This window comes from Dryas octopetala, chromosome 4 (assembly GCF_963921425.1).
Source record: "Dryas octopetala chromosome 4, drDryOcto1.1, whole genome shotgun sequence".
Lineage (NCBI taxonomy): Eukaryota > Viridiplantae > Streptophyta > Magnoliopsida > Rosales > Rosaceae > Dryas > Dryas octopetala.
Window position 1 is genome coordinate 15901349 of NC_141369.1, and position 20817 is coordinate 15922165.

Below are 20817 nucleotides of genomic sequence, written 5' to 3' on the forward strand. Positions count from 1 at the left end.
ATCTTATTATGAGACTTAGATTTCGTTGACCCTTGGAAATTAGAAGTCAAATCTTGCAGATGTATAAGCTTCAAGTTTATTTGTAATTGCTGGTTCATGAACAAAGAAACAGAACTACAATGAGACAGAAAGATATAACAGCCAAGAGAGGCTTACAAAAAAGATGAATTTTACAACACACTACTCTGCAAAATCACATGTGTTGCTGGTGGTATTGATGTTGTAGGGATACAAAATTACATGAGCTAAGCTCTTTATGCTTCTAAAGATATAGATGAACCACCTTGTACAAATCACAATTTCTGAAAGATCCACGAAAAATATTTGTTCAAAAGCCAATTGCTAATGTCCATCACAAGAAGCCTCATCCAATCGGTCAAGAAATCCTTTATGAGTTCCAAAGTCGTTAAGACAAAGCTCATTCGTAGAAGCTGCTTCAAACTTTGTCCACAACTCCCTCTTTAGAGTATTCTCACCAGGATGTTTGCCTGTCCGAACAACTCTTTCAGGTTCTTTCCAGATGGGAGTGCTTTCAATCAGTGCAAAGCTGCCACCCACAGCCTCTGTGACAAAAGAAAGGATTTGAATCAAAACATGTCCAGTATGCTATATTGCTATCTGTGTGCTCACCCGAAAAAAAACTAGTAAAGGAGTAAACAATGAATAGCCAATACCTTTGGGACAAGTTGTCTTGGTCTGATGACTGCTGCCTCCCTGCCCATCATTTTTGTTTGACAGAGATAAATTCACTTGCTTATCTAAAAGACAGCTGGTTACTGGCAAGTGGCAATCTGTAGCAGCATTGTCCGAAGACTTTTCATCAGGCGGCTCCAGCAAAACACAAGTTTTGGGAGGTGACATACACCAATCTGGTGATGCTTCTACATCTTTCTTTCTAATTTCTGGTTTATAGGACTTTTTTAGCGCCAAGAGCTCTGGATACCTGAAAGCTAGATCCTCGGAAGCTTCGCTGTCAGAGGAATCACTGTAATTACTGAACCCAACTGGAAATGGGGTGGACCTTCGAACAACCCCATGAAGGCCCTTGCAACCAGGAGGAGACTTTTCATCAGGCGACTCCGAAACAGGTTCAAGCAAAACACAAGATTTAGGAGGAGACATTTTCAGGCATGGAGTCATGACATTCACAACCATGGACCCCCTTCTTTTCGAAAACATAGGTGTAGAAACAAACCCAGACTCAAGAGTGCCTCCTGTTTCAGTAGCAACTGAATCAGATGGCTTACTTGGAGTTGCCTTTGTCGTTACACAGTCAAGCAAATCATCATCTGTATCTTCAAAAGTAAGATTAAAGAATGGTAGCCTATCAGTAGTATTATTAGAAGTAACCCTTTCGAATACCAACGACTTAGAAGGCATTGGGGGTTTGGATGATAGAGACTTCGATATGGGCAGAGGGGTAAGCATAAACAGATGCCTTCCTCTCTCGATAGTGCAGTCAGCACGCCAAGACACAAGGGGAGAAGGCGAGATTAACGAGTCCAATTCGTCCTGTTCGGGACTCTCAATCTCGCCACTTTCGACTCCGTTTACAGCAGACCGCATAGGAGTGGAGAGTGCCCTCTGAAATCTGGGCACCCATGGCTGCAAAATTGCATAAATTTGAACATCAAATTGGCCAAAATACGATGTATAATACAATGTGTGGCTAAGAATTGAACAACCTTCAAAGAGGAAATCATTTCAGACAAGAAATGTGTGAAGGATTCAACTTCGTTGCTTGCTGCTGCTGCTGACTTGGATATAAATGCTTGCACAACAAGCTCATCAATCTGCCCATTCAATACAAATCAACAAAAACACACAGAAAATTTCCAGATCAAATTTTTCAAGAACGAGAATGTTACCTGGTTAATTAGGGAAGAGAGATCGGACTGAACGAGCAAGAGGCGATCGAGAGCATCGTCGTTTCGGTCCTCTTCGTTTTCTTCTTCTTCTTCTTCGACCCTAGGCCTCTGGCTGTGTTCCTCCTTGTCTTTCTTCTTCGCGGTGGCTACGGACTTCGAGAATCTTCCGCCACCATTGCCGTTCGATACGTCCCTCAGCGCCTTCCTCACAGTCACCGACCTCGCCCTCTCTTCGTTCCTTGGCATCTCTGTCTCTCTCTCGCGCTCTCTCTGTCACTCTGCCTTTTGAATTTCACAAGGGCCCGCTCATTTCTACCTATATTTTACTGGGTCAGTGAGTCCACTCGGAAGAGTAATAACACGGGCTTTCTCAATTAAAAGCCCATTACACTATTGGGCCATAGTAAAAGCCCATTACAACCCAACCCACCACATACCTGAACCTAGACGCAATTCCCGACAAGGTACACACAGCTCCACACTATCACTCCCCCAGAAACCTCATTCCACTCACAAATTCTCATCTCGACACTGCAAGCCGCCGCGTCAACCACACGCGCCATCTCAATCATGGCGGGAACTTTTGTGGAAATCCAAATCCCACAGCAAAAGCTCTACAACGGAATCCAATTCCCGGCGGTTATATCTCCGGGTCCCACAGTTCCCTTCACTCTCTATCCTCTGACCAAAACCGTCGAAGCCCAGAAACCGTATCTTGAGGCCCTGCTCAAAAAGTCCGGGGCCGTACTCTTCAGGGGCTTTCCCGTAAATACAGCCTCGGACTTCAACGACGTCGTCGAGGCCTTCGGCTTCGAGGAGCTTCCCTATGTTGGCGGAGCCGCTCCGAGAACCAACGTTGTGGGTCGGGTTTTTACCGCCAACGAGTCCCCACCCGACCAGAAGATTCCATTTCACCACGAAATGGCTCAGGTACTTCCGTAATTTACTCAAACTTTCTGGGCACTCTTTCATTTTCAACTGCAGTTACTTCTTGAAGTAGCTTATTATAGGATGATGCGACATGTCGTTTTTGTTGTTTTTTATAGTAATTAATAAACTTGTTCCGTTGTTCGTAACCGTGATAAGTGATAACATATCAACGTGGTACGACGGTCTCACAAAAATCTGTTTATGTTGTAACGACATGTCGTTACAGGTACCAGAGTTCCCATCCAAGTTGTTCTTCTTCTGTGAAGTAGAGCCTGGAAGTGGGGGAGAGACTCCCATTGTTCTGAGCCACATTGTGTACGAGAGGATGAAAGATAAGTACCCAGAATTCGTCGACAAACTGGAGGCTCACGGCTTGTTATATACGCGGGTATTAGGCGAAGACGACGACCCTTCTTCTCCAATTGGCAGGGGCTGGAAGTCCACATTCTTGACCAAGGACAAGAGCATAGCTGAGCAAAAGGCTGCTAAGCTTGGCATGAAGTTGGAGTGGTTGGAGGATGGAGTGAAATCGATAATGGGACCAATCCCAGCCGTCAAATATGACAGCACAAGGCAGTGCAAGATTTGGTTCAACAGCATGGTAGCAGCATATACAGGGTGGGAAGACGCAAGGAATGACCCGGTGAAGGCTGTCACGTTTGGAGATGGCAGCCCATTGCCCACGGATATCATCTACGACTGCCTGAAAATTCTTGAAGAGGAAAGTGTTGCCATCCCTTGGCACAAAGGTGATGTTTTGCTGCTGGATAACTTGGCTGTCCTTCACTCCCGGAAATCGTTCAGTCCACCTCGCAGAGTCCTAGCTTCACTCTGCAAGTAGTTTAGATGTATGTATGTATGTATGTAATTATGTATGTATGGATGTACTTCTCCCTTTTGGAGAGAAAGGGAAATGTTGCTACTGAGACCCCTGCATAAGAGGTCAGATGCTAATATATGCAGGCGTCTTACTTGTTTGTCCATGTCAGGTTAAGGTATGTGTTGACAGAGCTTGTACAATCCTATTTTAATAAGCATTTGATATAATGATATATGGTTTAGCATTAAGCTTGTTTCATTCAAAATTTCTGTGTTTTTAAATAACTTTCCATTCGTTTTTTGAGTTTTTACCAATATTTTGGTTGATGTTTCCGTAAACCTGAACTATGTACTGACATTTTCAGCCATGAATAAAACCATCCCATTTTAATAACTGTCATATGTTAAATTAAGAAGCTCAATGCTTTTAGAGATCCAAGATGAAAACATACTGCAGCCACTTGCATTATCACAGTATATATTTAGAGTATAGGCTTGTAATAGAAAATCCATGTACAATAGGGTCAAAATATAAATAACGATAATTTGATAATATTTAGCTACTGAAAGCTTAGTTGTATTACAAGGAAACAACCCTTCCTCAGCTCTTCTATCACATCTTAAGTTAAATCAAAACTTTCCCACAAATGACACTACAAAGAATAAAACATCTAGGGTGGGGGAAGAAAGAAACAAACGAAAGAGCAAGAAAGAAAGGATGACGTAAATACCACCATCTCCCCACTATATATGTGCTGCTATATACATAACCATACAGATAAAAAAAAAGAGGCAAAAGAATGAAATATTTGAAGGCCAATTGGGTTGAAAAGGAAGTTGCTGTTTCACTATCTTCCCTGAACAAGGCCACTGAATACCTGGCTGTTCCCTGCAAGGGTAGCTTCCCACTCCACAGAGGATAGAAGGATCTGTGACAGGGAGATCACGACTTGTTTCATGTCAGGCCGTAAGATAGGATCTTCATCTACACATTGCTTCGCCATCATGGCCACCTATGTAATGAGATACACCAAGGAAGAAATGAACAGGTTATTGATAAAACATTGAAATTCGACTTCAAAATCAACTAAAAAGTTTTTTTTTTTTTTTTTTCACTTTGATGGTATAATTTCTAGAAGGGTCATAATTCTAAGGGCTATTTAAGCCCTTTCTTGCCCTGGTCCAGGTAGGTACTCAGTATTAGGACATGTACTTTCCATATCTAAACCGATAGGTTAATTGTAGTATAGTTTAGTTTCAACTTAATTTTCGTAGGTTATGATTCCTGTTTGCACAGTCCTTTGAAAGAATAAGCACAGCCTTCTCACTCAAATTGACATATAACTGTAATTTGTATGTTAATTGTCATCAGAAAATTCTATGGTTTATCTCTCGAGCACTTTCTTGTAGCAGACAGGTTCTGTCAGTGAAAGCAGGCAAATAAATCCACCAATGTTAATTCTTAAAAGGTGAATATAGTTTACCTTGAATAGACAATCATGGGGATACAAGTCCATCATATTTGGATCGATGTAATCTTTCAAGCTTGACATACTCATGGAGTCAGGTGCGCTCTTAAGTGCTGCTTGCATCTGCAATGCAGACAAAAATTAGGCATGATCATAAAAGTAGAGCATCTAACAAGCATGCTTGCAGAAGAAACATTCGCATAAAGAGTGACAACAGAAATGCAGGAAACCAAAAAAAAAAAAAAAAACCATGATTCACATGTTTATTTTTCAAAAATATGCAAAGGCAAGTACAGAATGGAGATGAAGAGGAATAGCTAAAATTTATCTTTTACTTTCTCATTCGATTTAATGTTGTGCAAGTCAAATCCATTGTTTTAAGTTTGAATTTTGTCATTTTGAAGTAGAGATTGCTCTGATTTTTCAGAGATATGAGAGTATGATGGTTTGAAATCTATGACTTTGGAAACTTTTGCAAGCACCCATGCCTCTCAATGACTCCACAATGCTAAAAATTAGAAAGTAAACAAATTAATGTCATTCTGTGCAATGGCTAAGATCTCTAAATAAACAAAAACTGACTTATCATTCTTTTTATGCTTCTTGCTTACTTCAGACTTCAGAGTACCTTTAATATTCAAATACCTAACAGCTGCCTCATGATTTATAGTTTCATTTACATTTATTGACAACTATTGGTTTCATCTCTAAGAGAAGTTCTAATTTTTTTTTTAATGCATGTGAAGGTTTCCGACCAAAAAAAAATGCATGTGATTTTTCTGTACTCCCATTCTAGACTTCCTCCAGTTGAAGGTGCCTCTTTGGATAGTTATATACATTCTTCTTCAACCATTTTCCAAGTTTTTGAGATTGGTCTTTGAAATTATGATGGCATGCCAGATTGGGATCATTTGACAGCAGTGTATTACTGAAAAATACAAAATAAAATAAAATTCATCCTACTTTTCCAATGAAAATCATGTCCTTCACACAAATAGAATTGGATCCAAAACTAGGCATTAAAACATTAGTCTTGCTCAAGTCAGTGAATTAGAGTCTCTTAATCTTCTCGAAATTCCACCTTTAGCACAAAGAGCAGGCCAAATTATATAAATTTGAGTTAAAAACTACTGTAAAGAAATGTTATGTGCCAAAGATCACCAGATTGTTGTTATAGATATAGAAAATAAAACTATGTCTCCTCAGCGGAACTTACAATGGATACCAGTGAGCGTCTTTCGGGATTTTTTGTAACTGTGCCTTCAGTTCGTATAACAGCCTCCCTTCCTGATATAATCTCAAAAAGAACAACTCCAAAAGCATAAATATCACTTTTTGTAGAAGCACGGCCATCACTCAAGTATCTACAATGAAACAAGAGGGAAGCAATTAAAACTCTGTGAACTTGTTAAGGACATAGTAGTCAACTGTAAGTAGGGTTACTTACTCTGGAGCCAGATAACCATATGTACCAACAACTTTGGTTACTGTAGCTTCTCCCTCGCCTGTTTTACCAACAAGTTTTGCCAACCCAAAATCTGAAATCTAAAATACAAATAAGAAGTTTAATAAGTGACATGCACCAAATGTATGCATACACAACACAAATGAAATCAGTATATGATATCCGAACCTTTGCCCTGAAGGTACCATCAAGCAAGATGTTGCTTGTCTTGATATCCCGGTGGACGTAATGAGTTTTAGTGTGCTCATGGATGTATTCGAGACCTCTAGCAGTATCAAGAGCAATCTGAACCCTCATGATCCAGGAAAGTGATGTATGACCTATAAGCCAGTTAATCATTCGCGGAGATTAATAACATATGCATGGCTCAAAAATATAAGGTAACATGAAGCATATTTTAAGGCCCAGAGTCCATGACTCACAATGGACGTTTAAAGATACAAAGTTCAATTGACAGAAAGGATATGTCACGGCCAGGAACTTGATTGAGAGAATGTTGTGCAAATATTGCACTATCTAGAAATCAATTTTGGTTAAATGGCTAAGGTGGAAACCAGCCAGACCAGGCCTATCAGGCTAGCACAAGGCTCAACAACTTCTAGTGATCTTGGATCTAACCCTGCCAGGAATTTGGATTCTATCTGGAGCGGTTTAGAACAAAGGACAGTTTCTAATAGGCTTTAACATGAAGCATATTATGGGCCAAAGAGAGACATATTCTTAGCATTAGCATGTAACTTACCCTTGTTCTGAGGATCATGCAAATGGCTTTTAAGTGAACCTTTTTGGGCGTATTCATATGTAAGGAAGAGCTCATCAGCACTTGTTGCATAACCAATCAATTCTACCTTGACAAAATTAAACCAAAGTAGGAGTCAGAGTTCTGAGACAATGAAAGATGAAAGCAACAAGCTCCAGAACTACAATGAGAATTACCAGATTTGTATGATGGACCTTGCAAAGAACTTTTATTTCTGCAAGAAATTCTTTACTTTTTGTAGTAGTCATTCTTTTAATTGCAACTTCCTACAGAGAATTCAAATCCACAACAAATGTATGACAAGGACTCTAGATGGTAAAAGAAATGTAAATAATGGGAATCAAAGTAGAGAGCTGCAAACCTGCTCGTGAAGGAGGCCATAATACACAGAACCATATGTTCCATGCCCCAGAAGACGTGAATCAGAGAACCCATCTGTTGAGGAAAAAATTTCTTCATATGTGAAGACAACAGGCTTCTCCATGTCAAGTACATGACTGCTAATAGCTGCAACAAGGAGAGGACCAGTCAGACATTCCAAGATTCAGATGGAAGACCACATTTTGTTACATGAAGATTGGATACAGAAGCAGATTACACACACTCACACACTCCCTAACCCACTGAATCAGAGTAAAAGATAATAAAGAGCATCTGCAAGCATTTAGAAGTTCTGAATATGGGGACAAAAACCCAAGATTATGATATAAACTTCTATTGCATGGAGATCCATTCAAAAAAATTGTTAAAAAAGCTCCAATTTATATGTTCTAAGTTATCCCCTGCCTTCTAGGTTATTTTTTTCCCCTTCTACAAAGAATACACATCAGATATGTAGAAAGATACGGCTTCATATTGAAATTTGAGGGAAAAAAATTACAATTTGAGTCAGATAGATATCATAAAATAGTTCAGACAGTAAAACCTTTGGGAATGGTTGTCTGCTGGCTGCTAGAATCCCCATTGGTTTGCTTCCAATCTGCAGACGTGCAACAGATGTACCTTCCTGAACCACAACAGAAACTTGGCTTGCGAAGAATATGAAACCTAATCTGGCCATCAGGATCTTTTGAATGACCTCTTCGTGCTTCACTAAAGCAGCTTGATGACCTCAGGCAAACATACAATAGTATGCCTAATACTATCACAACAAGAATGATCCCTAAACTCCCTACGATCCATAAATATGGCACATGCGCCTTATGGTTCAATTGAGTTGCTGCAAACAAATAGCAAACAAGATATTATAACTCTTAAAAAGATGTAGTAGTGTGGCACTATGCTGCTCTTGAGTGGGGAATCCTGCGAAAATTAGAAAGGCAGGGGGGGAAAATAAAATAAGAATCAAAAATAGGAAGGGATGCTGGAAAACCAGTAAATTTCAAAACATTATCTACTTTGTTTCATTCTCAACAAACTAACAATTCTGTCTCGAAATAAAAACTGCAATAACTTTTGTCATCAATGCTGCCGTTTAGCTATTGTGAATTGAAATGATTAGATGCATCAAAATCAAAACAGAAAATGCATTCTGTAAGCTTACTCACATGGCTTTCTCAATAGTAATTGAAACATCAAAAGTAACTGCAAGCATAATAACTCATGGAGAATCTTAATTTTTTTCTAATCATCTTGTGATTTGAGCAACTTTCATTTGATTCAAATAAATGCAACGTAAACTTGGATCAAGGTCTCTTAATGAAAGTTGCTTCATCATGTATGAACCTTAGCAGTTTTGCTTCTTTAAAGTTTCCAGATTTTCCTCTGCATTAAGCTCAACAAAACTAGATAATAAGACAATTACTTATCAAAGCAACTACTTTTCAACTTTTAATTTTGTATGTATTATATCAAGAAAACTAGAAGTTCACTGTTTCCAACAAAGTTAATATAATTTCTCTTAATATATCAAACTATACCTGGAAAACTGTCAATGGATGGAGCAGGAACAGGAGCGGGAGGAATATTCTCCAAAGGATAAGGCTCACCAGGAACTAGAACAAAATAAAATAAAATTAATAAGTAAAAAATAATAACATGATGAAATGATTTGTACTCAGCCAAATTGCTAGTGAGCACTCTCCATTCGACCAACAGAACAATGAATTTTAACTTTTCATAACAAAACACAAATTTTCACAAAATTGTATAATTGAAGATAAGTAACATTAGCATCAAATTTGGTTAAAGGTTTTCCATTCTGGCACAATCATGATGAATTGATGATTGCTCCACTCAAACATGGCATGACATCTGATTGGAAATTCAGAATAATTGATAGACATGCACTATGCCTCCACATTATGCAATGAACATTTCACTCGTCCATCCATTTCTATCAGATTGTCTCCATACTTCACTGTTTAAGTTTAAATGAATTGAATTTGCCAACTTTGGACTAATCTAATCTGTGAAATGAGTAGCATTCCATTACATGTTTCCCAACAATTACTTCCCACAAATACGGAAATACCTCACCACATTCTAACCCAAAATTCAACTACTCAACTAAACCAAACCCACAAAGCAATATCATAACCAAACCCACAAAGCAATATTATAACCAAACCTTATGAATCAAAAAGAGCAAAAAAATAGAGACTGACCTGAATTCAAAGGTATGTAATACAGAGCACCAACAGTCACATTATCAGGATCAGCAATCCCATTCACTTTCTCAATGCTATCCATACTAACCCCAAACCGGCTAGCCAAAGACTCAATGCTATCCCCATCCCTCATCACATAACTCATCAAATAGTTCCACAGCCCACTTGAACACCCACAGAGCAGCCTCAACGACACAACACCACCGATTCTCGCCCTTCTCGTCGTGTTGGGAAAGAAAGTCAGCCCACCGTAGGCCTCCATAACCATGTCATACACATACCCTTCACTGGATTTCTCAGTAAACGTTGTGTTGGTCAAGTACTTCTTGATCCCCTCAGCACACGAGCAGTTCTTCTTAACAAACACATAGCCCCGGCCGTCCCCGCCTTCTACGGTCACGTCTTGGGGCAATACGTCGAACATGCTCTGAATCACCGCGAGGGTCTCGTTGGCTTCGGGCTTATAGGCCAAAAAGGAAGTGCACAAGCGACTAGTGTCCGTACAGTTCATGGGTATTGGGCCGGAAGCTGTGGAGGAGCTGATTTGGAGGAAGAGAAGGTATAACAGGATGGTTACAGGCCTCCATTCAAGCTTCATGGTCAAGAAATTGGTCACCCAGAAACAAAAAATGCAAGACTTGTGAAGTGGGTGATTCTAGTTGAGCTCAAACTTTTAGTGTGGATCACAAAAATGAAAAAAATGGTGGCTTGGTGGAGTGAGATCAAGATTTGACAAATTGGGTTGAGCTTAGCAGAATGATTGAAGGAAATTGATGAAGCAAGTCAGCTAAATTCCTTTGATGGGTTGACAAGAAAATAGTAGATAGGTGGACTGAGATCAAGAACTCACAAACTGCTTGCTCTGAGTTCTAACTATTTCTGAAAATAGTAAGTTGGTGATACCAAGTTTAGCTAAAATCTAATGGTTCTAATTGTGATTGTTACCATAAATATATGTGTTGATTGGTAGATTGGAGGAGAGAAAGATCAAGAATTTCAAGGTTTTGGAGAAAATGGGGATTGTGAAAAATTTAGCAGAAGCAGAATGAGTTTGGAGGTGGAGGTCAGGGGGGTTTGAATGACAGCAGCAGATGAAAGGAATGAGGGGATTGTAAACAGAGCATTTGTGTAGTCTTTTGTGTGTGTTGTTAACTCACTGAACTGACTCACTTTTTGTTAAATTTGCTTGCAGCACAAATTACAGTGAAAAAAAATAAAAAAGAAAGTGACCTCCAAGGCTCCAAAGAGGTACGCATGGTTTTGCAGAGAGCCACCCACCTGGGGGATAATTGGGGACCCCTTTTTCTTTTGACTAAACTGCCCCTTCTATGACTTTGATTAATAAAAAAGGATACAATAAGCTAAATACTTCATGACACTTTGATGTGTTATGGACCTTATGGTATTATGAAGAGTTACAAATTTTAAATTAAAGTGAATTTAACATTTTATCCTTTAATCAATAAAATTGAATGATTAATGCATTTCAAATTTTGAAAAAATCTTTCTAGAAAAACAAGAAAACAAATTTGGGTGTCAAATCAATCTAAAATATAATATATATCCTTTAACCATTATAAACTACAAATTTAGTTGAGAGCATAAAAATGGTAGTGCATATTTATTAGATAGGCATTTTTGTGGACAAAAGTAAGTGAGATAGACTTTTTAATTTCTAGCTGAGATAGATTGAAAATGAAAGAAATGGAGCTTGTTTCTTTTGAGAATTTTTTTGTAATAAATACATTTGAGTAGACACATTATTTTGCATAAGGGATTTATTTAGAGATATGTAATGAAGATTGGTGAGCATATTTTGAGAAGGAATATCAATGATGAAAATGGGTATATAATTAGTGATGCAGACAAAAATTTAAAAATAATAATAAACAGTATTTTTGTTCTTAATTTCAGAAAGATTTCTATTTTCCGCAATATTTACAAAAGAATAGGAAAAGTTATTTCCAAAGAAATAAGGGCAAAATGGGAAATAGAATTTCACGGGAATGGTAATGAAGGCTGGTTTTGGGAAAAGGATGGCACAAGTTGCGAAGAGCTGGCAAAGGGCACGACAGTTGGTTGGGTCCCACGAAATGGCGCCAATGCCTCAAAAACTCGCCGATGAATTAGTCTCGTTTCTGGCGACTCCCAAATCATACGGTGAAAGTTCGTTGACTCTTGGCTGTTGACCCCGGAGTAACCGACAGTGACACATGCTTTTGGTTTGGTTGCGTACACCAACATATTCATAATTAAACTATTACTGAAATTAGGGCCGATTATTGGGGCATCTTATATTCTCTTCACTAAATTCATGGGCCTATTGTTGGGGAGCTCAAAATTATGTTACCGTGTTTTATTGATCGAGGAATCCTATCAATTTTCTTCACTTATTTTTAATAGTTTTCTTCACCTATTTTTTTTTTAAGTGTATTTTTATGATTAAAATTGTTTATTTTTTAAATAATTATTTAAAGATTATTTTTATAAAAATTTAGTAATTAAAAATTATTTAATTATGTAATCGTTATCAAATAAATCAACAGTGAATCAAAATTGTTACCAAAATTATCTGTTTATTTAATTACAGTTATATAATCAAACGATTTTCGATTTAATTAATTTTTTGTACAAATAATCTTCATAGTTATATCTAAAATATGAACGGTTCTGATCATAAATTTACATTGCGAAATGAGAATAATAAAAGAAAAAATGGATAGAGAAGGTAGATTGGAGAAGATTGATAGCATTTTCCTTATTGATTATAATTGGGTTCATTAAACGAGATTTAAATTATTAATATATACATCGACACATTATTTAATTATGATCCATATTTTGATATTTGACATCATCATACAACTCAAATAAATCATATAAACTCATAAGTCATAAACTCATATCCATATTGGACATGGGTGGAGACACGTGAGGACATGTGCCCCAGTTCAATTTTTGTTAGAAACAATGTTGTGTGCTGATAGCCTGATATTGAGTTATATTACTTGAATACCATTAATAAATCAACATTTTTCATTAGTTTTCCCAACTCTCAACCGGTTTTCGTATTTTAAAAGACTCTTTATAGTGTTCGTTATGTTATCTTTCAAGTTTCAAATGCATTTAATGCCCTCATTGATATATTTTTGTGGCTCCACTAGTGCTAGTGGTAACTACATTGTTGACTTACTTCGTAATAGTTTTAGTTTTTAACATTCAATGGTTGTCTATCACAATATTAGAACTATGATTCCAAAAGTTAGTAGGTTGAAACCTTCAATTTTCATTTCTTATTTATCATTTATCAAGTTAACCAATAAGATGAAATTGCTCCTATATTGCCCACAGTTATTACCTCTTCATGCGCATGATAGAGTTGCACATGAGAAAGGGTATAGATTACATATGAGAAATGTTAAGTTTTTTAGATTCAAGATTGCCTATGATCTTGGACGAAAAAAAAAATAAAGATCACCTATGGTCTCCAATTTAAAGATTGCCTATGGTCTCCAATTTTCATACTTTAAATGAAGACCATAACTCAACTCAACTCCATTCTCCATATATAAATGTGTACTTTAAGCTCCACTTTCACAATTCTCTTTGCTTCATGAAAAGCCAAATATTATTATCCACCAATAATCCATTGTGCATTCATGTTTATTAATTAACCGAAAGAAAAAAAAAATCGTAACATTTGTGAAAAATCAACTTCATGTGCATGACTAGTTATTGTATTATAAAATGATGAAGTAATCCTCAAGTTAGGGAGAGGATGAAAATGAAAATAAAGGGAAAGCATCTCTCCTTTATTATTCCATTATTTTCTTCTGTTTCGTGACTGACTGTTCTTGACGATTGGCTAGGAATCTCTGTATCTGGTCACTACAGTAGAACCGGATGTAGCAAATTGATATTTAATACTTGTATTTGCATGGCGATTAATTGAGTGGGGCATAAATCGGGGACGTGGGGTTTTGACTGGGTAGGTCCTCACGTGGATAGGAGACAACTGTAATATAATTTTTATGATTATCCAATGGGACACACACACTAGTGACACTACAGAGAGAGATCTTAACCTGGAGCAAACGCCAAAATATACTAACCAAACCCCCAAAAGTAGAACAATAATTATTACCTACTCGAACTACAACTCTGATACTCACTTTATTTTTTATGTCCTTTTGATTTTCTACTACTTTTTTTTTTTTTTCGATAGAACACTTTTACCCTTTAGTTTTCTTGCAAAATAGCGTCTTGAGATGAGTATGTTTTGGATTGGTTTGATTTTTACTTAAAACGGCAAACCAAATCAATTTCATTGGATTGGATTTTTTTTTTTTTTAAATCAAATCTACCAAATTATATATTAAATCGAACCAAATCAATTCATTTATCCTTAATTTGATTTGGTCGGTTTGAACGATTTGAGGAGAAAGAACAAATAAACAAAAAAAAAAAATTAAGAGATGAAAAAATGAAAGGAAAATTGAAGAAATTAAATAAGAAAATGGAGAAAAGTTGTGAAGAGAGAAAGGAGATGAGGCATTGACTAGAGGAAAGTTGAGATTGAGAGAGGAAAATCGATAATAGAAGTGAGAGAAGTAGCAATGAATATTGATAATTATTAAAAAGGTCATACTTGGTTTGGTTCAATTTAAGTGATTTAGGCAGTTTACAAATAATTCAAATCACTTATCCAACCGCAAATAGCGATTTGGTTTGATTTAAAATCGATACACTTTTTATGTGTAAAAACTAAACCAAACCACTCCGAGCAGTTTGGTTTGGTCAGTTTATGCCCACCCTAACAGGTATATCCTCCATTTTAGTTGTAAATGTTATGCATTGTGGAAATGATTTCCATGAATTTTGCATAATGGTTTTGTTGGGGTTCATATTGAATGAGATTCTAACACAATTATCAATATTGTTGCTCATAAAGTTCATATATGCAAATTTTTTCATTCCTTATTGAGGACATGATTTACCTTTTTGTAATGAGTTTAAATATATTTATGATAGGCTCATTTCAATACCAAATTTACTTTCAAAAATAGTTCAAAGTTTCAATATTATATATAAACGAGACAAGAGCCCGAAATAGATAGTTGGAAATTGCAATTCCTACAAAAATAATGGAAAATTTAATGAAATGCGTGACATCCAATAAAATTTAGGGTTTTTTTTTTTTTTTCAATTTTGGTATCTTAACTTTGAGTCTTGTCTCAATTAGGTACCTAAATTATTATTTGTTCAAATTTCATACCTAAACTTTTATTTTGTCTCAAATTAGTATACAATGTGACTTTTGTTAAAAAAATATTAATAAAATTTAGTCATATGTGTTATACATGTCATATCTAGGGTTAATTTGGTCTATTCACAATCCTACGTTGACTTAAATGCCCCTAATTTTGATGTATTAATTTTTTAAAAAATTACCTTATATACTACATTAGGACAAAATAAAAATTTAGGTATAAAATTAGGATAAATAATAGTTTAAGTACTTAGTTGAGACTTGAGACAAAATTTAAAAGTCAAGTATCAAAATTGAAATAGACCTTAAAATTTAAATTAGCTTTCCTTAAATGGAAACCTAAAGGATGGGACCTGCCGCTCTGCTGGATGCATGTGGATTTGGTTAATAATCCAATTAAATACCTAATTATGTGACCTAGGCTAAGATAATGCAATGTAGCTTTCACAATGATTTTATCATATGCCAATATGCCATCAACTCTTTGATGGTAATGAATTAAATTGAATCATTATTTTTGTACTAAGCAATCAATCATCCAGACTGGCTGGTCTGGCTTTGTCGTACAGAATATGCAAGCTGCTGCATTACCCTCTTTATATTTTAATATATAATATGAATCTCTGCCCAAGGCCCCACTCCCCTTGGATCTTGTCTTTGTTTGGGCTTTACAATTCCAAGAAGAAAAGTTAGCTCTTTTTCTTAATCACTTCTCTTAATCACCTCAACTACACACGTGTCAAAGTTTGATGGTGGGTTTAATGGCCATTAATACCAAATGATGTGAGTATGTGACTAAGATGCTTAAACCAATTGTTCATATTGAATCCATCCCACATTCCCACCCAGTAGTTTAATTTATTGCTATCGAATAAAACACTATGATATCTATCACATCATTGATATCTCCAATTTGGGACTTGATTTTCTAACCCCGATATCTCTCACATCATTGATAATGTATTAACTGAGCCCATCTACCATACACATCCACCATCTGCATGATCTAAGGGCTATCATGTCGCCTGCAAGTTTGCATATAGTAGCCCCAACGTTAATGAAGACCCAAGTTGAGTAGGTTGAGGATCGTAATGTTGAGTACTTGTCCAAAGGGACAATGCATTGTAATATAAAATGTGTTTTTTTTTTTTTTCTTTTCAAAATTTCCATTAAGGTTTATCTTTAGAAGAATCAGTCAAATAAAAATTATTATTCATATTAAAAAAAAGTATTACTTTAAAGTCCATTTTACAGTTTTTAATAATAAATTAACTTACTTAAAAAATTGTAATGATAAATAGATTTACTTTGTACAAATAAAACTCACGTTATATTTTCTTCCGTGTTTTTTGTGCCAAGCCCTCATCGTATTTTTTTTTTTTAACTAGGCAATTGTCACTGTCAAACAATGACAATTAGTAACAATATAACACATGTGTTTTATGCAATTCAAATGGTTACTGTCACACAATGGTAATTGCCGAGCGCTATGTGAACAGTACTGAGTGCTCGGTGAAAGTGCCGAGCGCTCGGCTTATTAAAGTGGACCGGCATGTTACCGCGTTTTTTTAAGTAGGTCAGTCAATCGTGGATTTTTTCGTTTTGGACTTTAAAAAAAAAACCTATAATAAAATGACTAAATAATTATTAGTAATTGGCTGAATAATTGTGAAAATGAACATTTTCAAATCATGTAACCTGAAATGAGCCTTGCGACCAACAGCAAAATAAATAAACACCCAAATTAAGACAAAAACCAAAAGCAAAACCACCTTAAAGAGGAAAGGGGTCTTCTCCGTGCACATTCTCCTTTTAAGTAGCAAAGCAACTACATATATTATATGTCAGCGTTTTCATTCTTCAATGAATGACCTTACTTGAAGCTTTAGGTCTGCAAAAGATACCAAAGGGCTTCAATTGAGTGATGCTAATCATTTCATTTTTACAACTTCAATATGACATCTCCTTTTATCAAGAGGAAAAAGCAACTAGCACATCACCATATCCCAAAATTATTCACTTTGAACTAAATTTGGTGACCATATGCTTAATTGGTAGCTTATTCATTATGTGAACTCTACTCAAGTGGCATTGAGGTGGGATGAGAAAGTTGTAGATCTTAGTTTGTATTTTTCGGCTCCTTTTCTTTTGCCGTTTATTTGCTAGGTAAAAATAAATAAAAGTCAAATCAAACCAGAATAAATTATATGGGCTTGGAAAGAAAGTGACTATTTAGCAAAGATGTATCCATATCCCCATTGTACATCTTTAACCATTGATATTAAAAAGTAAAATTTTTCCTTTGTTTGCTTAGAATTGAAAAAATGGATGTTCATGGGCCAAAACAGTTGCCATCTCACCTTAAGCATGGGCTCTGCTTTACCAAAGCTATTTAGAACCTGAATCAAAGCCCAAACACTGGTCACAACGTTCTTAATTTTCTAGGCTACCCTTTCTGTGGTTGTAATTTTCAATGATTCATGACTTTTAACCAAAAGTTAAAACAAAGTTCTGTGGGCAGACATTTAACCAAAAGGGCATTGAAGAAGGAACAAACATAGTATAGGAGTTTTCTTTGAAGCCTTGAAAGCTAGATTTGAGGTGGATAATTGGCAGTGGGCTAACCAACCACATAGGTTTGAACAAAGGTGACTTTTTGTTTTTGGGTGTTGAGGGCCTAAGCCCAAGAACAAAACAAGACTAGAAAGGAACAAAAGGTGATTTTTATTGGCAAAAAATTTAGAATGGGCTTTCTTCAACAATTTCATGCATAACTATTGGGCTTTGCTTGTGCAACTGAACCCATATTATATTCCTACAAGTAGCCCAAGATACCAACCTATGATGCAAATATATCAAGGCTGTTTGTGGGCTTTATGGGGCTTCAGTATAAAGCTTTCAGAGGCCCAACATTTTAGGCTTGGTGAGTTTTCATCAAGAAGATCAAACTTGCATACCAAATAATTAAAGACAGTTTGACAATTTTAGAGGTCATGCTTGTGCAAATGTGGCATAGCAACTTTTGGTCTGAAAAGGACGGACTGCATGCTTGGTTTAACTTTTTGATCTCAAACATGATAATTGTAACATATCTTTGTTGATTCCATGGATCCAAATGAGGATTATGATTAATTTGTGCGGCTAATTACTCAAGTCAATGGCGCATGCCAACCGTTAATCATTAGATTCATTACCTAATTAAAGAAACTAAGCATGGAAAATCATGGCACACTTGATTACTTTGGAGACTCTTGTCATGATTCATGAAGACCAAACATTATTGTTAAGATGTACCCAATTGACATAAGCATAGAGTTATAAATCAAAAGTGTTCCCAAGCCAACCAACACAAAATATTTTTCTTTTAAGATAATTGCCTTGGACAGACGTCACACACACGTGGGCATCTGTCAATTATTGATATATGTAGAGTTCACTGTAAGACCCACATATATCAACGATTAACAATTACCTCTATTTCCTATTTTTTGTTTTTGACCTATTACTGACGAGACCATTTCTGACCAAATATCATCATCATAACCCCTTGAAAAGCCAATATGAATTAGTTTGCTGGAGGGTCCTCAAAAACTGACTTATTATAACTAAGGTTAGAAACATTCCTAACTAAGGTTAGGAATGCTTTGAACTTAAAGCTAGCTTTTGCCTCTTAGGATATGGATATTGGACGTAGAGGCTGCAATAAACAATTAAACACAATGCACTCTCTCCCTTTAAGAATTCTTTTTTTCTTTTTTTCTTTTTGGTAATCCTTTTCTTGGGTCCTTTCTTTCTGCATGTCCAGATTAAATTACCCACGTTTTCTAAGAAAAGAAATGGACCCTTCAGTGATATATCCATCATATAGTTTCCTTTCCTTTTAATTTCAATTATGATCATGAACAATATTGTCACATACATATATATATATATAATTAAGTTTATTCTTGGTGTTTTCTAGAGTAGAATAATATCTTCCTATTTACTTAATTTGACACTTGGTGTGTGGTTCTCTGAAAACGAAAAAGAAAAAGAAAAACGGCGTCTGCACCAAAAAAAGAATAAAAAAACGGGAATGATGCGTTCTCACTGATCATTCCGGGCATGTGGGCTTTTTCATAAAAGCCTATATAGAAGACTATAAAAGATAGATATGCTTTGTTTTATTGCCAAAGAACAATCTTATCGTTATCATATTCAATTATTCATATCACAAAAACTGCACACTTCCTTTATGCTATACCAAATCATACATGCTTGATGATGCTTATGGCCTCTCCTGTGGAGAAAGATTTGTGTCAGGCAGAACAACCTACTTAAAAGATGATATATATTAAAGATAATTTGATATATATAGACACATCATCTTTTAAGTGGGCTATTTTGCCACTCAGTGTTGTCAGATAACCATCTTTTTCTCTCTCTGCATCTGAAAAAATTAATGATAAAACATAGATAATACAATACATAGATAATTAATGAGAGGTTTAAATTACAATTAATTATAATAGATACATTAAGTGTCACATATGATTTGCTAATATGATGTATTATTCCAAATTTCATTACGGAACATGTACAAACTAGCTATTAGTTTAGTGGTAATTTTTTTTTACAGTGATTGAGATTTTCCTACCCTCTTTCCAAATTAAAAAAAAAAAGTCCCATTACCATGCAAAATGTGTGTCTGAGAGGCAGATCGATATAGGAAATTTTGTTTTCTTATTGTAATCCTGACTTAATCTTGAATTAAGACCCAAGATGAAGTGAGTCATCATGATATTCAAAGCAAGTGCATGTATGACTGTTTAAACCATAATCATGGGGGACTGGTGGTCAATTAAGATAATCAACTGATCTGGAATAAACTAATTAAGGACTAGATTGTGGACCTTGTGGTCTCCTTTTATGGAAAAACCTGCATGCCTTTTACTCTCAATGGAAGCATTGCATAATGAACACACACTACAAATTAAATCCACCCTTTGGCCCATAATGATTAACAAAAGGGGCTTCCTAGTGGTTGTTATGAACACTACTTTTTAGCCAGCAACCTCATTTAATGCTTCAAATTATCACAAACATGCCCCCTGCCAAATAATTAAGATGACAATTCCTAACCTTTTCCTCTTTAGAATTACAAGGGAAGCTTCTTAGTTCTTATATGCCCCAATTTTAGCAGATTCCGATCCCAATATCAAGTTGGACATCATTGCTAATATTTGATTTTGCTCTTTATGGTTAATTTATAAACTGCTATAACTTATTCGCGGAAAGTTAAATTATGTGTTTTAAGTTATTATCGACGTAAAATATTTAAATTTAGTTGACTATTATAATTCATAGATAATTGCATATATTTAAAATTTGCCTTAAAATTTGTACTTACATAATAAAGTGGGTCAGGTTTTACTCATTACCAAAACCAAGTTGTAGTAACCTACTCAAATGCAAATATAGTAAAATACTATACATACAATGCACTTATATATATTTTATAGAAATGAGGGATCGGGTTCCATTCTTATAGTTGCAAATCAATACCCCCACAGTCGACCCACAAAAATATATCCACAGGCCAAGGATGGTCCTGCTCCTACCACAGAGCACACTTGAATTGACATTTGT

The 20817-nt window shown here is 35.9% G+C and overlaps 3 protein-coding genes across 3 annotated transcripts; 1 reads left to right on the plus strand and 2 right to left on the minus strand.

The window, feature by feature from the left end:
- Window positions 1–228: 228 nt before the first annotated feature.
- LOC147287314 (uncharacterized) lies at window positions 229–2200 on the minus strand. Its single transcript, XM_086239278.1, has 4 exons — window positions 1869–2200; window positions 1686–1793; window positions 675–1605; window positions 229–563 (listed from the first exon to the last, which is right to left on the minus strand). The coding sequence occupies exons 1-4, from the start codon at window positions 2112–2114 to the stop codon at window positions 343–345; spliced, it is 1506 nt and encodes a 501-aa protein (XP_086095404.1). The 5' UTR covers window positions 2115–2200; the 3' UTR covers window positions 229–342.
- A 125-nt stretch (window positions 2201–2325) lies between these two features.
- LOC147287315 (2-oxoglutarate (2OG) and Fe(II)-dependent oxygenase superfamily protein) lies at window positions 2326–3866 on the plus strand. Its single transcript, XM_086239279.1, has 2 exons — window positions 2326–2798; window positions 3025–3866. Exons 1-2 carry the CDS (start codon window positions 2439–2441, stop codon window positions 3637–3639), a joined length of 975 nt encoding a protein of 324 aa, XP_086095405.1. The 5' UTR covers window positions 2326–2438; the 3' UTR covers window positions 3640–3866.
- Window positions 3867–4136: 270 nt separating this feature from the next.
- On the minus strand, window positions 4137–11113 carry LYK3 (protein kinase family protein / peptidoglycan-binding LysM domain-containing protein). The gene is made up of 11 exons (XM_086239277.1): window positions 9918–11113; window positions 9231–9305; window positions 8237–8530; window positions 7673–7818; window positions 7488–7577; window positions 7294–7399; window positions 6720–6871; window positions 6534–6631; window positions 6303–6450; window positions 5102–5209; window positions 4137–4630 (listed from the first exon to the last, which is right to left on the minus strand). The coding sequence occupies exons 1-11, from the start codon at window positions 10516–10518 to the stop codon at window positions 4466–4468; spliced, it is 1983 nt and encodes a 660-aa protein (XP_086095403.1). The 5' UTR covers window positions 10519–11113; the 3' UTR covers window positions 4137–4465.
- Between the last annotated feature and the right edge of the window lie 9704 nt (window positions 11114–20817).